Source organism: Hydra vulgaris, chromosome 09 (assembly GCF_038396675.1).
Source record: "Hydra vulgaris chromosome 09, alternate assembly HydraT2T_AEP".
NCBI classification, from domain to species: Eukaryota; Metazoa; Cnidaria; class Hydrozoa; order Anthoathecata; family Hydridae; genus Hydra; species Hydra vulgaris.
Window position 1 is genome coordinate 16,776,461 of NC_088928.1, and position 17,159 is coordinate 16,793,619.

Below are 17,159 nucleotides of genomic sequence, written 5' to 3' on the forward strand. Positions count from 1 at the left end.
GAAGAGACGGTTTGTATAATAAAACATTGCAGAAAAACCTTACTTTATTTTATTAAAAAAACTTGGAAAAAGAAAAATAAACGTGACTGCTTTGATGTAACAATGGGCAGTTATGATGGAGTAAAATTTGTGAATTTGATGGACTAAATATTTTAGATATATTAAGTAAAATAATCAATATTAACAATTTAGGCTTTTATCGCGATGATGGTTTAATAGTAATGCATAAAAAATCTGGTCCACAGCTCAATTTTATTGAGCTGTGGACTAGATTGTTCACAGCTCAATTTGAGTAATCAAATGATTTCACAACTGCATATTGTCTACTGGGTGTGTAAAGTAAACACCCAGGAAACATTGGGGCACAAATAAAATTTGCAAAGACTCCAATAGTCACATGCTTGATGTAAGGGTACACATACGCATCAATTCACTTATTTGGTCGTGAAATCAGGTTCGAATCCTTTGACCTTCCGCTTAGCACCTCTTCACTCTATCACTTTTCTCTTTTTTCTTTATTGTTCTCCTTCTTCCCAAGGCTGCACTCTTTTAGATATAATTTCTGATCAAATTGACCATTCTCTCTCTTTACCCTCTGCCAATATTGTTGTTATCGATGACTTTAATGCTCATCACACTGAATGGCTCGGCTCTAATGCCACTGAACCGGCACTAAAGCCTCTAACTTCTGCATTTCTCAATCTCTTACTCAGATAGTTAACTTTATGACTTGTTTTCCTGACAACCCTAATCATTTACCTTTACTCCTTGGTTTATGTCTGGTTTCTGTTCCTAGTTTGTATTCAGTTACTCCTTTTTCTTCCTTAGGTGGTTCTGACCATGCAATGATCTCTTTAAACCTTTCATTTTGTACTTCATTTTTGGACTCACCCTATCATCACACTATTTACTACTACCCTAAAGCTGACTGGATTCTTTTTTATGATTTTCTTTGTGGCAGTCCTTGGGCTGATGTCTTTTCCCTCTCAACTGATGTGCTTCCTATGTTACCTCCTGGATTCATGCAGGAATGGATGCATTTTTTCCTTCTTGTCAGTTCCAAGCCAAGCCTCATTTTACTCCATGGTTTTTACCCTCTTGTGCAGCTGCTATATCTAATCATAATCATTTTTTTCATCTTTTTTAAAAAAACAACTCTCTTGAGAACAAATAGTTATTTATTATTGCATTCCATTATTCTCAGTTCACTAAATCTCGTATCTTATCTCAGAAGTTAGGCCTTAGAGACTTTTGGAAAATCTTTAACAGCATTGTTAACAAAGGAAGATCTAACATTCCATCTCTCATTCATGGGACTGATCTTTTTACCTCTCCCAAGCATAAGGCTGCAAAGAACTTTTCTTCTAATTCAACTCTCAAATCTTATGGCCATTCTCTTCCTTTTGTTCTGATTAAACAGGTTAACCCATTATTAGACATTCAAATCACTCCAGCTTCCATTGTTAAATTCATATCTCGATTAAGCTCTTCTACAGCTTGTGGACCAGACAACATTCCTGTCACAATCTTACAAAATTGTTCTCCAGAACTCTCTTAGATTTTCTCTATTTAATAAGTACTTTTCTCTATTTAATAAATGCTTGACTGAGTCTTGCTTTCCTGCCTGCTGGAAAATGACATGTGTTGTTCCAATTTTCAAAAACTCCAATGAACATTCTGACCCCTCCAATTATCGTCCAATCGGTCTTCTTTCTGTTATTAGCAAGGTCTTTGAGTCTTTGATAAACAAGTTTCTCACATCCCATCTTGAATCGAATAACTTGCTGTCAGACAATCAATACGGTTTTTGATCCTCTCACTCTACAGCTGATTTGCTAACTGCTGTGACTAAAAGATTTTATCGTGCATTAGATGGAGGTGGAGAGGCTAGGGCTATTGCTCTTGACATATCTCTTTCGACAAAGTTTGACATGTTGGTCTTCTCCATAAGCTTGTTTGGTGTATCTGGGAAAGTTTTTGAGATAATCAAAAGCTTCTTTCTAACCGCTTTATTAAAGTCATCCTCGGAGGCCAACACTCTTCTTTATTTCCAGTAACTTCTAGGGTACCTAAAGGTTCTATCCTTGGTCCTATTTTGTTTCTTATCTACATTAATGATCTTCCCAACAACCTTACATCTAAAGTAGCTCTTTTTGGTGATTTGCTTTTACTCAACTTTATAATTCTGTCTTGACAAAAAGTCTTCTCTTTTCAATCGCTTAGAACAGGCAGCCGATCTTGTAACAGATTTGGGCTCACAGTGGTCTAAAAGTTTTAACTCTAACAAAACTCAGTTATTTACTGCAATAGTTGTTTGCAGTTCTATATATATAGGACATTCCTATATTAATGAATGGCAACCATCTCACTGAGTCCTCTTCTTTACGTCTTCTTGGATTATTATTTACTACCGACCTTTCATGGAAACCATATATACAATCGATAGCATCTACTAAGATAGCTTCTATTTATCGTGCTTGCCATTTTCTCTCCTGATTCCATTCTCTACCTCTGCAAATCTCTTATTTGTCCCTGAGTGGAATACTGTTGTCATATTTGGCTGGTTCTTAGAATGATGCTCTGACAAGGTCCAAAAATGCATTATAAACGTAGTTAAATCTGCTAAGCTTGAGCCTCTTTCTCATCGTCATAAAATTGCATCTCTTTCTCTTTTCTACAAATAATATCATAGTCACTGCTCAAAGGAGCAGTTATCTCTAGTTTCATCAACTAAATCTCATTCTCACTTGACTCGTCATTCATTAAAGTCTCATTTGTTTAATGTATCTGTGCATTACTATTTTATATTGCACTTCATGGCATAGATGCAATTTCTTTTGACTTTTGATCAAAACAGATTGTTCATTTCATTAACTGCATGTTCATTAACTGCATGCTCCAAAAACTTTTATTCTAGTTTTTTTTGCCTGGAACTTCAACCCTTTGGAACTCTCCCCCATCTTCATGTTTTCCTGACTCATACAACCTTCAACTTTTAAAGTCTTCTGTCAACCGTTTCCTTGCTCTATAACTTTTTTCTTTCTTTTTAGTAACTTCCATTTTAATAGTGGTTGCTTGCAGTCTTGTTGGGAGTGAATCAGAACTAAAAAAAAACAAAAACTGCTGACCTAAAAGTGTTTGAGGTCAGCAAAAAGTTGCCTACTTCATTTTTATGTTTTGTGATAAAAAAAAATTTTTTGTGTCAAGGTTCACAAAAACACATAATATTACTACAATATTTAACAAAAAATAAAGTTTAAAAAGAAGTTTTATTTTATTGTGATTCAAAACATAGAACAACAGTCCAAAGTATTGCATAACTCAACAAAGTTAAATGAGGAACAATTTAAAAAACATTTATTACTTAAAGTCTAACAATAATTTAATACAAATATATGTAGTACTGTCCTCAACTCGTTTTTCCGCGTAGCGGCCGTGTTTGGAGTTATAGAGTTGAGAGAGGGTTATAACCACAAATAAGTAGCCTCCTTGTCTGTAGTGGCCTTCTTGGCCTTGAAGAGGTGAATTAAATAAAAATTTTATTGTGATTTAAAACATAGAACAACAGTCCAAAGTATTGCATAACTCAACAAAGTTAAATGAGGAACAATTTAAAAAACATTTATTACTTAAAGTCTAACAATAATTTAATACAAATAGATATGCAAATATATGTAGTACTGTCCTCAACTCGTTTTTCCGCGTAGCGGCCGTGTTTGGAGTTATAGAGTTGAGAGAGGGTTATAACCACAAATAAGTAGCCTCCTTGTCTGTAGTGGCCTTCTTGGCCTTGAGGAGGTGAATTAAATAAAAAATAGTAAAAAAAAAAATAGTAAAAAAAAATAAATATAAGGCTGCAAAGTTTTCTTGTTGTTTGAATTTTTTTCAGCAATATTATTTTGTTGTTTGCGTTTGTTTCAAAAGCTGTGTTTAAAAACATAAATGAGCAGAAAGTTAAGTATAATATAATTAGACAATGTTATTCTTTAATAAATTTTTACTTAATACAGTCTTGGTTACTTATTTACCTATCTCTTATTTAAAATATAACTGAATCAATAAAACTTAAAACTATACATAGACAAAGTCTAGTTAGTTAGTCATTCATGCCAAACAATAGCAATACTTTTGTGGTTGAGATGTTGTGAAACAACATTGCACACTAATATTAAAATATAAAACTGACATGAAAGTGTCAACCAAGTGCACAAGTGTACGCATGTTTCTTTTCCGGATCAAGTCTCAAAATTTATGACAACACTAGCCAGACATTATCAAGAAGATTAAAGACCTGTTTCTCTTGTCATAGTCAGTTAATGAAGCATTTGTAGGGACTGATGACTATAAAACATTTTTTTCTGCTGTTCACTATGCAAATCAACAGTCTAAAGGTGAAATCCCATACGATGGTTCATTGCCATCAAGTTGTTCCTTTGATACTGAGTAATCAAATGACTTCACAGCTGCACATTGTCTACTAGGGTCTGAAGTAAAGGACACCCCAGGAAACATTGGGGCACAAATATCTTTAACCAGAAAGTGATTGCAGTACTAGATAAGACAAATGCCATTATCTAGCATAGTACTTGTACATCAAAAATATCATATCCTCTTTAGTAAATGATGTTGGGGTTCATCAACTTTGGCAGTACTTTCAAAAAGCACTTTTCATCAACAAGGACTTCAAATGTGACATTAATCTGTTCTTATTGATAAACAGTGAAGTAGAACAAATCAAAGACAAATTTTATGCGAGCAAATCTGTATCAAATTTAAATCAAATTTATGTCAGTTATTTATGCGGGTAAATTGTCTCATTAATTGTTTTTAAGCAAAATGTTTTAAAACCCAAATTGCTAATTCAATCGCTTTTTATTTTATTTTTGTTTTTTTACTGTTTTTAACTCTCCAAAGCCAAGGTGGTCACTACTATCAAAAAGAAGTAGCTATTATCGCCTAAATTAAATTTTTTATCAAGTTTTCTTTTTATTGTTGTAACCACTCCGTTAGTATCCCTTGTTCTCTATCACATATTGTTTCTTATTTCTTATAGCTACCTTTACTATTAACATATACAAACTGAATCCTGAACTCCCAAATATACTTTGCATAAAGTTTAATTGGTTGTTTTTTTTAAACTTTATTACAAAAGTTTTATTTACGGAGATTATTTTATGTGGGTTAAACATAAAATTGTTTAATGATATATTTTTTTGCATACCACAAAAACATCCTTGTAACCAAAACACAAGTAATTGAAATATTTTACTTTTTTCATCAGAATTCGAACTCATGTTGTAAAATTTATGGAGATGTTAATTTTGGTGCATTCTAAATCGTCTGAAATTTCTAGTCAAGGGAAGAAAGATGGTGATTTAACTCTTGATGTAGTAAGTCATTTCATTATTTATTTTATTATTTCAAGTTTTTTTGTTTTTTATTTAGTTAAAATTATTCTGTCTATATGTGTGATGGTTTTTGTTTAGGTTCCTTTGAACCATCCATTAGTAAAACAAAGCGAACTTTTAGATGAAGGTTTAACTACAATGGAAGCTTTATTAGCCATGTGTGCATCACCAAATATTTCAAGGTAATTAAAAATTTAAAGATTTAAAAATATGCATTAAAGTATTAATATATAATTATTTAAAAGTTAAAAAAAAGAATAAGAGTTCTATATATATATATATATATATATATATATATATATATATATATATATATATATATATATATATATATATATATATATATATATATATATATATATATATGTACTCTTACATGATCGTCTTTAAGTTTTACCATAAAATGTCAGTTTTATGTTTTTTTTTTATTTTAAAGAGCGGAAATTTTTTTTTTTTTCTTTAATTATTTGATGGACTGCCTGCTTAAAGCAAACCCTAAGCTATAAGATAGTTTATGTAGCAACACTCCGCACATGTTTTACAGTTAAAAAATAAAAATAAAAACATTCAGAATGTTTTTACTTTTAAAAGATAAAATAACATTCAGAGTGTTTTTAAAAAGATTCTAATATTTTAATTTGTGGTTTTGTGGTTTAAATACTTCCAATAATTAAATTAATGTGTTTTGACATAATCTAACCTTAATTTTGTCAGCTTTAAAACCACAAACAAGCGAAGAGTCATTTTTTACCACAAACACGTTTTCTTAACTGTAAAGTATAGCACTATATATATATATATATATATATATATATATATATATATATATATATATATATATATATATATATTATGTATGTATGTATATACAGGCTTTAACTGGAATGGTAAGCAATCTTCTGTGTCCACCTCATTGTCTGTGTAAGTCATTTTACACAAATGAAATAAAGCCTGTGCAAAATACAATATTTTTTGAGTTGAGTTGTAGTTTAATTACATAAACTAAAAACAGTAAAAAAAAACATATATAAAAAACATATAGTGCATTTAAATATAAAATACTGCTTTATAGTATTGCAGAATTATGCAATAATAAAAAGAATAAAAAAGTGTTTGTTCACTAATACGTTTGAGCTTCTTTAAGGTAAGAAAGTTCATTATTGAAGATTTTAATGTTTAGACATAATTATTTTTTAATAAACTCAATAAGTTTAAATGACTAGTATAAGGATTTTATTAAAAACTATATTAAAAAATTATTAAAAAAAAGAAATAAAATTACAACAAACAACTATAGAGCTTTAAAAGTTTTTAAAAAACTTTTTAAATTTAAAGTTTTAAATTTTCAATCGAAAGTTTTTTAAAAATAAAATATAAAATTTTATCTATGTAACCTATTTGTTCTAAAAATACCTAGATAACCTATTTTTCTAAAAATACCTACGTAACCTATTTGTTCTAAAAATACCTATGTAAACTATTTGTTCTAAAAATAAAAAATTGTTTTAATACACAATATTTTTATAGTTAGGTTTTTTAATTATTACATAGTAGTTATTAACTTAAATAAGATCTTTTTTATAAATGGTTGTAAAAAAATTTTCGTTTAAATTTGAATTAAATAACACAAAATCAATTTTAGAAGTATCAAACTTAATCATTCAAGTTTTAATTACTAAAGCCTTTTCTTATATTTACTGGCTCTCTTGCTTGGAGTTATTTCAGCGCTGTTTTTAAACTTTTCAAGTTAGAAAATTTTTTTTACAAAGAAGAAGCGTAACAAATAAACTTTATATTTGAAAATAAGAATAAACGCATAACAAAATAATATTAACAAACTAATCAATGGTTTTAATTAGAGATTGATCTAAATATATTCTTTATTTTAAAAATTATTCTTTGAGGACTGAACTTAACAAAAAAAAAACTATTATGTAAAATGCATAATAGTTTTTTTTTGTGTCGCTGGTAAAGTCTGTTTTAGATAGACATTTCACTGATTGTGCACTCAATTACTCCTACCAAATCATGTATATATATATATATATATATATATATATATATATATATATATATATATATATATATATATATATATATATATTATTAGTAAATTATTAAAAACAGTTCAACTTGATATATTATTTGAAAAATAAATAAAGTAACAGTTTATATAAAATATTTTTAAATCTACTTGTTTTTAGTTATGTCTTATGAATATATATATATATATATATATATATATATATATATATATACACATACATACATACATATATATATATATATATATATATATATATAAATATATAAATATATATATATATATATATATATATATATATATATATATATATATATATATATAGCTATTTTTTTGCTGATATTATTTGTATTATCTTCTCCGTATAGACTTTTTAAACATTATTGGAATATTTATTGGTTTCAGTACATACATCAACTATCCTATAGCCTGCTACTGCAAGGGGGTGCCGCTAAATCGACTCAGGATTTGGCGTAATAAATTAAGTAAATAAAAGAAAAGATTGCTGCCCTATGCCAAACCCTCAGTCAATGTAGTGGCACTCCTTTGTGGTAGCAGGCTATAAGATAATTGATGTATTTACCAAAGCCAATAAATATTTCTTTTTTTACTTGAGAAAACTTTTTGACCGGTAACATTTACTTATACTTGAGTAAAATTTCATTCAATTAACTTTTACTTGACTTCAAACTTTTTCAACCTCCGAACTTATCTTACTATATAATATAAACTTTGATAAGAGAAAGTTGTATTAAAAATGTACTCAGAGTAAAAGTTACAGTGTTTCTTTTTTAACAGCTATTTTAATTTTGTTTAAAAATTATTTTAATTTTTTTTTTAAAACAAGAAAAAAAAGTAAAAATTAAATATGAATAATTGAAAATAATTAAAAGATTAAAAAATTTGAAATTTTAACAAGGCATGTGTATGATATTTTTATAATACCTTCAGTAAAAATATCATTAAAAAATTACCTTCAATAAAAATATCATTTGAATGCAAAAAAAAATTGTAATTTTTTAATATTTTAAAGTATTGATGCCTTGCTTGATTAAAAGTTCTAGTTAGAGGGCGTGGCTAATTAGGAAGCCATTTTCATGTATCTATGCATACATAAAATGGCAGATATAGTCCTTCCCTCAGGGTAGTTACATACATAGACTGACTAGTAGGTATGGGGGTGTGGGGGGTGGGGGAAGTGTACATACATTATTTTTTGTGCTACTATAGTTGTATATAAAGTTGTATAAATTAACAGTTACTTAACAGACAAATAACCTCTAAAGATATTTCTATCTAATCTATAACAACTTTATCACAGTTGATAAAGTCATAATATTTATTCTATCATGAGTATACATTAGTCTACTAAAATTTAAGTCAATTTAAAGAGTCAATTCCAGTTTAAGTTAAATTGAAACAGCAGTCTAGTGTACATACATCAACTAAGGGGTTTATGTTTGGCTTGGCACTCTATAAATCAAAAGTTTTTTCAAGACTTCAAACTAAAAAAAAAAGTTCCGTCATAAAATCGAATAATCCTACCCCTTGTAACAAATTGTCACAAAGTCCATAACCCCTCTCCTTCCTTTTTCAATCGCATGGCATAATTTGTGGATGACTCCTAACTTCAAATAAAAGATTTGTGAAAACTGTTAGGAAACAAAGTTATAAAAAAAGTGTTATTTTTTTTATCAAATAAAGGAATTAAATCATACTTTTTGTGATTAATGTATCAATATGTAATATTAATAATTAATCACAAAATTAATTTTTTTACTCAGTAACATATATAATTTAAAAATGTAGCAAAGTACACTACTTTAAAAATATATATACTTAAGTAAAAGAAAAAGTAAACATTAAAAAAAATGCTTATTAAGAAAAAGACATTAAATTCTTTTTCTTATTAAGCATTTTTAAACATTAATTACAGTAACAAGAGTTAATGTAATTTGTTACTTTCCACCTCTGGATAATTTATAATAAATTCAATCTTTCGAAATCTCTACTATTTATATAATATAGTAGTTAAAACATAACAAGATAATTTAGCTTTTAATTTTTACAGCCATTTTTAAATAAATAAATAGCTCCATTTATAATATATGTTTTTAATTATCTTTGCAATATTTTTTTAGTGTAAATTTGATGGCTGTTTTAAGCTCATTGACCAATATTGGGAAACAGAGACCATCATTACTTCACACCATCATCCAATCATTTGAATCACTACATGGTTTTTTTTTTATTTATTTATTATAGTTTTCTAAATTTGCTTTGTATTTTTTTGTAAAAAATGTACTGTTTTTTTGTATTGTGTTGTTTTAAATTCAATTTAATAATGTTAAGAAAATTATTAGCTAATCTTCCACCAACATTATCCAAGTCTCAAGTCAGTAGTGTTAGGAAAACTCTGAAGGTATGATTTATATTATGATGTCATAAATGACAATGCTAAGTAAGCAAAGATGTTTGTTTGTGTGTTTATCTATATAAGTTGTAGGTAAAGTAAGTTGTCTTCACTACTCTTAAGATGTGGTAATGGCTTAACTTACTTAAGAGAAGTAAAACTCTCATATAAAATTCTTTATATAGTTGTAGATAAAAGTAGAAGGAGGTAGTAAACATTTAATGATAATCTTTATAGTGGTACTATAAGTGCTACAAAGAAAGATGTTACATATAACTGTTACAAAGAGTGATGTTACATATAAGTGTTACAGAGAGATACTGACAGTAAAATATAAAAGTTAGATTAGTTTCAAGGGGCGAATTCAAGTTTCTCAGATTTCAAAAAAATTTTAAGAAAAAACAGCAAATTTACTGCAACAAAAAAAGTAACATGTTTTAAATATTATTTTTATGGAACAGATGTTAATCCAAATAATACAAATACATGATAAAAATACTTTTTGTTATACGCCAAAATAAAATAAATAAATAAAAATAAATTAACTAAATTGTGCATTACTACTTTAATCAACTTCAAAAATGTTCAATAAATAAACGAACATCAAAAATGTTCAACAAATAAACTAACTTCAAAAATGTATACAAATAAACGAACTTCGAAAAACCATTTCTAAGTATACTTATGGTCTAAAATGTACACACTTGTATTTAAAAATTAGCTTTTTTCCATATGACAGACAAATAGCTAAAGAAGGTAATATTCATCAAGACAGGTTATTTTGTGTCAACATCATAAAGCATGATAAAATTTTTTTTCATAAAAATCTTTATCCAAGAATATAAAAATTAGCAATCTGGTTCACACAATCTGGTTGGCATGCTTCAAATTAAATACTTTGAAAATTACTAAATGGCTTTATCCTAACGCAATTCGCGATCATTTAAGTTGATTGAGTGATTTTTATTTCTGATTTGATACTTTTTATATATATATATATATATATATATATATATATATATATATATATATATATATATATATATAGAGAGAGAGAGAGAGAGAGAGAGTATATATATATAGAGTATATATATATATATATATATGTATATATATACATATATATAATATATATATACATATATATTTTATATATACATTATATATATATATATATATATATATATATATATATATACATATATATTTTATATATACATTGTATATATATATATATATATATACATATATAAAATATATATATATTATATATGTATGTATATATATATATATATATATATATATATATATACATACATATATAAAATATATATATATATATATATGTAATTTATTTTTAAATGTTTAGATGTACATCACAATGGCCATTTATATATTTATATTACAAATAAGTTAACAATTATAAGTTAATATTTACTTCAAAAATATATTACAATCTTTGTTGTAGACTTTATAGCCAAAAGTAGTAAATGCACATTTGCTTATTTAAAATTAATATATTTTATAAATTTGCTAAGCATTGAGAGTTATTGCTAGTTGTGTTTTTGCAATTTTCAAAATTAGACTTTGTGTTAATGATTATCTATGTATTGTATATAAGGGGTCGTCCATAAAGTACGTATGCTCATAGGGGGGAGGGGGGGGGTCTTCAAAAAGCGTACGAAAGCGTATGGGAGGGGGGGGGGGAGGGTTCAATTTAAAAGTACGTACTTCGATTTTCTAATTTATCACAATTAACCAGCTAATCAATAGAAAAGTTACATTCTGACTAAAGATTCTAGTTTGCCAACACAAAAAGATGTATGGTATATGAAGTAGAGGGTATAGTTTTCCTCTATGCACACACATGTATGGGCGCCCTCAGAATTATTTGATGTTCCAGATAGGACACTTTCACACATCGTGCAAACTCATAACTTAAGTTTGTTTATACCTATGCCAAATGAGGAGGCCTTGCAAAATATCGGGATGGCGGAGGCCTGTGAACAAAAAGCCTCAAAACGCTTACCCTCCCGACCCCCAAAATGAGAGGGGTGTAAATTTTGCATGGTTATAACTTTTAGATTTGGAAAAAAATTTGGATGGCCTCCGCTATCCAAATTTTTTGAAAGCCACCTCATTTGGCATATTAACAAACTTAAGTTTGCACGTTGTGTGAAAGTGTTCTATCATCAATTTGAAATACTAATTACTAAAAATATTGTAAAATTTTATAATTTCAATTTTTATTAAAAAAAGTTATTGTAAATTCTTTTTGTAATATTAATACTTATATATCGTCTTATTTTACTAATCAGTTCTTAAATATAAATACTCTTTGAATTACTAAATATTTTAAACGTTATATATTTTATTTTTTGCATTTTGTTAAAACATTTTATTTGATGAATATGCATTTTTTTTGGGGGGGGGCTTAATGATAAGATGAATTTTGTCTTCTTCAAGCCCCAGTCATGTAAATATTTGTTTTTATAAATTACGAGTGTAAATTATTTTCAATCGGCAAATACAATACTAATAAAATAAATAAAATAAATCAAAAATCAAAACATCAAAAAATCCTGAGGGGGCCCATGCACACATGCCCGCCCTTATATACTGGCCCTGAGTAAGACCTGAGGGCCGTGGTTGATGGGACGGAGTCACCCCAAAAAAAACGTGTCAATAGCGTCTCAAAGACCGCTAGGTTTTGCTAAAATAAAAAGCTTCTTAAAATAGCAAAAGGGCACAAAATTTGCTATTGCTCCCTCCCACTGGGTTTTACCCTTTGTTTTCAATATTACTGATCTCACCTTAGACTCATTTTTTACTTACTAAAGAGGGGTGCCTGAAAAAAACGTCCACCTTAAGTATTGTTTATTTACATTTGATTCGTTAAAAAAACACAAAAAGTTTTTCCTAGATATCACCGAGAATCGAACCTGGATCTCCGTGGACTATTGCCGCCGCATAAACCTTTCGCCCAAATTCACACTTACATTAGTGAATTTTAAATTTATTTAAATTATTATTTGCATTTATACTTAAAGACGTTTTTAAAATGCGTAAGCAAAAAGCTTTGGGGTAGTATAAAGTATCTAAGGTACCCTCCGTCTTTTTTTTTTTTAATTAAACTTTTTAATTAAGAAAAAAAAAAAAAGGAGGGATGGGGGGGATATTTGAGGGGGGGGGGAGTATTTGAGAAACGTACGTACTTTTAAGGAGGGGGTGGGGACATAAAAGTACGCATGGCAACAGGGGGAGGGGGGGAGGTCAAATTTCAAAAGTTTTGGCGTACGTACTTTATGGACGACCCCTAACTGAACAAGTATAAATGTGTTTAACTGAATAACTATAAATGTATATAACTGCTTACATATTTGTTAAAAGTAAAATTTTTATACTTTTTTTACAGATGCAGTTGTTCACTTTGTTAAAGCTTCCATCTGCAGGTAAGTGATATGATCTACTTAATCTGACTTATCTCTAATCTTTTTCACGTGTCAACTCTTACACTCATCTTCATTTCTCATTTTTCTCAGCTTCCACTCATCTTTTTCCAACTCATTTTTCCTCTTGTCTTTTCATTCATCTTTCTATTAATATTTCTAGTCATCTTTCCTTTCATCTTTACTTATTTTTCCAATGATTTTTTAATTTTTTAAAAGGTGAATGAAACAGTTTAAAAAAACTGTTTCATTCACATTTTTTACTCATCTTTCCACTCATCTTTTTAATTAATCTAACTCATCTCAAACTCAGCTGGTAACTCAGTTAACTCATTTTGATTAGTGATGTGCAGATTAGCTCTGCTAGTACTCTGCAGATTAGCTCTGCTGGTATTCTGCATATTATTTCTGCTAATTAATGAATTAATCATATTACTTGTGCACAAAAAAAAGTTTTTAACCACTGAATACTTAATATAAAATTTTTGTATAAGTATATACGAATAAGTAAATTTTAAAAATATTTTGTGTTTATAAGATGTGGTCACATTAAGATATCCTTTTAGATGTGGTCACATATAAATATTATTTTAGATGTGGTCACCTTTAAATAACACTTTGTATAAGGTAAAAGACATTGCATTATATAAATAAAAAACTGTTTTACATAGATTAATATTTCAAAAATTTCTTAATCTGACTTTTAGTTTATTTACACATATTTAGATATCTGTTGAAGCAGATAAAAGACATTTAGTTATAAATTTTTTTTTAAAATTTCACTTGTTACTTTAGCTGAGCATATTACTCAAATTGGAACACTTCTATCAGATCTTGGTGCTACTGCTATTGATGTATTTATTTTTTATTTTGTTTTTCACTGATATAAAAATGTTAAACATTCTTTAAAATATATTTTATGGAATATATAACAATTTAACTTTTACCTTATCGTTTAATTTAATTTTTACAAGTTACAATTTTATGCTTTCTTGGTAATTCCATTAATTTTCAATTTACACATTTAATTTTTCTATTTTATTATGGCTTTTTTAATAAACAGTAAAATTTAAGCTAAAAAAAGACAAAAGAAAATTTTCTTACATCAATTTAAAAACCATCATTATTTAATTATGCTGTTCTGTTTAAAATATTTTTTACTAATAACAACAACAAAATAGAATCAAGAAATACCTCTCTGGAAACAATGTATACAATATATTGCTAAACTAACATCAATATATCTATATTATCTGTTTTATGTTTGTATCTGTTTATTGAGTCTGATATTTTATATATCTATATTTCCATTTTATTTTAAAAAATTATGTTATATGTTTTCATTTTATTATAAAATTATATATATTAACACCCTATAAATAAAATTTCGGACAAATTTCAATTGCATTTATTATGTAATTTATTTCATGCACGCAAAAAACCTTTATACTTATTTGAAAGAGGATTTTATAATCTATTTAAATTTAATTTAATTAAGTTGAAAATATTATTTAAATATTGAAAATAAAATGGTCAAAGTAAACGACCTCTAAAAAATTATGGAAATTTTTTTCCAAAAAAATTGAGAAAAAGATAAAGCGTTTGTTGCTGAGCAGTTTTATGGAATGGGGTTTACCCAGATCAACTGCTAAAAAAATTAAAAATTAGAGAATGAATCTCTAAAAATAAAAGTTGGAAGTGGTCGACTCGCTAAGGTAGCTACTAAAGAAAATATTCCAAAGATTGCTGCATTTTTTGAAAATAAGTCAGGGTGCTCCCAAAAGAAAGTAGCTTAAGTTTTTAACTGTAGTCAAACTCGAATTTCCGAAGTATTAAAAACAATGACTAACATTCGAATTTTCAAAAAAACAAATCGTCCAGATCGTAGCCATCAGCAGAAGAAAGCTATGCGTCCTAAATGTCGTAAATTATACAAAAATTATAAAAACTTGGATTTGTTATGGATGATGAAAGCTATTTTACCCTAAACAATAGCACATTAGCTGGTAATGATAGGTTTTATGCCGCTGATCCTTCTCAATGTTCTGACCAAGTAAGATACAATTTGCATAAAAAGTACAAAGACAAGTTCTTAGTTTCTTGTTGCATCAGCCCCCGTGGAATAAGCCCTCTTTATATCCATCACAGTAAGCAGGCAATCAACCAGTACATTTATAAAGAGATACTAGAAAAAACTTTGCTACCTCTAGTATCAGAATATTATAAAAAAGACAATAAGTTTATCTTCTGGCCTGATCTAGCTCAATCACATTACGCAAAGTCGGTCATCGACTTTTTAAAGTTGAAAAAAATCAAAGTTGTACCCAAAGATATAAACCCAGCTAACATTCCAGAAGCAAGACCAATTGAAAACTTTTGGGGTGATTTAAGATGGCTAGTGTACGAGAATAATTGGAGAGCTAAGAATTTGGAAGAGCTTGAAGCAAGAATTAGATATTGTTATTCAAAGATGAATAAAGAAATTTTCCTTACTCAAATAAAACATCTTTCAAAAAAACTTTATAATATTGCTAATTATGGTATTTGAAATAATTATTTTAATATATTTATAAACTACATATACTAACATCCGTTGCAATGACATCGCAAATGGCGGGCGCTTTTTTTCAACGGTTCAAATGAAGTTTTTAAAAAGAGAAAAATAATATGATAATGTAAAAAAAATTGAATAATTGAATCAATTAAAAATATAAAAAAAGAAAAAGTGAGGTAAAGAAAAACAAGGAAACGAAAAAAAATTGAAAGAGAAGAAAGTAAATAATAAAAAGGTATTAAAGAAATAAGGAAAAAACCGAATAAGAAAAAAAAACTAAAAATCGATTAAAAAAGAAAAAGAATAAAAGTATGTAAATAAAAGAAGACAAAGAAAGAAAAAAAAATTTATAAATTATATAAAAATAATTAAACTATATTTGTAAAATAAAGAATGTTCTTTGTTGTACTGTGTTATTGTTTGTTGTTATTATTCCTTTCTTGTTTCTTTTTTCTTTTTCTTTTGCGTTCTGTTGAGTTGTAATGTAGTAATTTTTTTTTTTTAGTTTGTGTATATATATTGTATATATTATACAAAACAATACTTATTTTAATACTATTTTATCATATGATATGTTTTTAATTTTCTTTTTTTCTCTCTTTCTCACACTCTTTCATTTCAATATTGTTCATTCATTATATAAACACTTTATACTTTTTGTTGCTTTTTTTGATTTGTGTTTTCATTTGTTATGTTTTTTCTGTATCTGATTATAAGATTTTATAACGGTCGTAATATTATTGCATGAGTTAAATTGTTATTATTATAATTGTCTTTGTTATTTTTATTATTATTTTCTATTGTTATGTAAACTCTATCATTATTATTATATATTGTGTTAATACATATTATTATCACATATTATTTTAACTGCATTATTAGGATTATTAGGCGTATTTTATAATTTCATCGTTTTTTTTTTAGTTATGTTAATTTATGTTCTGTATTATTTAAAAGTATTGTTGTTGTTGAATTTATTTTTTGTTTATTTTATTTAGGTGTCACTCCTTTGACTAGTTTTTAACTATATGAGTGACACCTAACCTGATTTGTAAAACTATAATTAAAGTTTGTAATTTTTAAAATTTGGTTAAATTTGGTTAAATATATTAACAGTTGAAATATTAAATAATAAAATTTATTAGTTCTTAAAATATTAATTTTTAAATATTGTCCAAAATTTTATTTATGAGGTGTTATATGTTTCCATTTTATTATAAAAAATTGATTTTTATTTGTTTCTAGATCCAGAAAGGTCTTCCAAAAATAAGTGATCAGCGATTAAAAAAGT

General features: G+C 27.2%; 1 protein-coding gene across 1 annotated transcript in view; it reads left to right on the forward strand.

The window, feature by feature from the left end:
• LOC100201752 (symplekin) overlaps nt 1-17,159 on the forward strand; it is a 42,151-nt gene that overhangs the window by 13,022 nt on the left and 11,970 nt on the right. Inside the window, exons 8-14 of the mRNA XM_065804880.1 lie at nt 5,282-5,390; nt 5,487-5,590; nt 9,594-9,691; nt 9,816-9,874; nt 13,281-13,317; nt 14,110-14,168; nt 17,114-17,157. Coding sequence (XP_065660952.1) covers nt 5,282-5,390; nt 5,487-5,590; nt 9,594-9,691; nt 9,816-9,874; nt 13,281-13,317; nt 14,110-14,168; nt 17,114-17,157 — 510 coding nt within the window. The remainder of the gene's footprint in view (nt 1-5,281; nt 5,391-5,486; nt 5,591-9,593; nt 9,692-9,815; nt 9,875-13,280; nt 13,318-14,109; nt 14,169-17,113; nt 17,158-17,159) is intronic.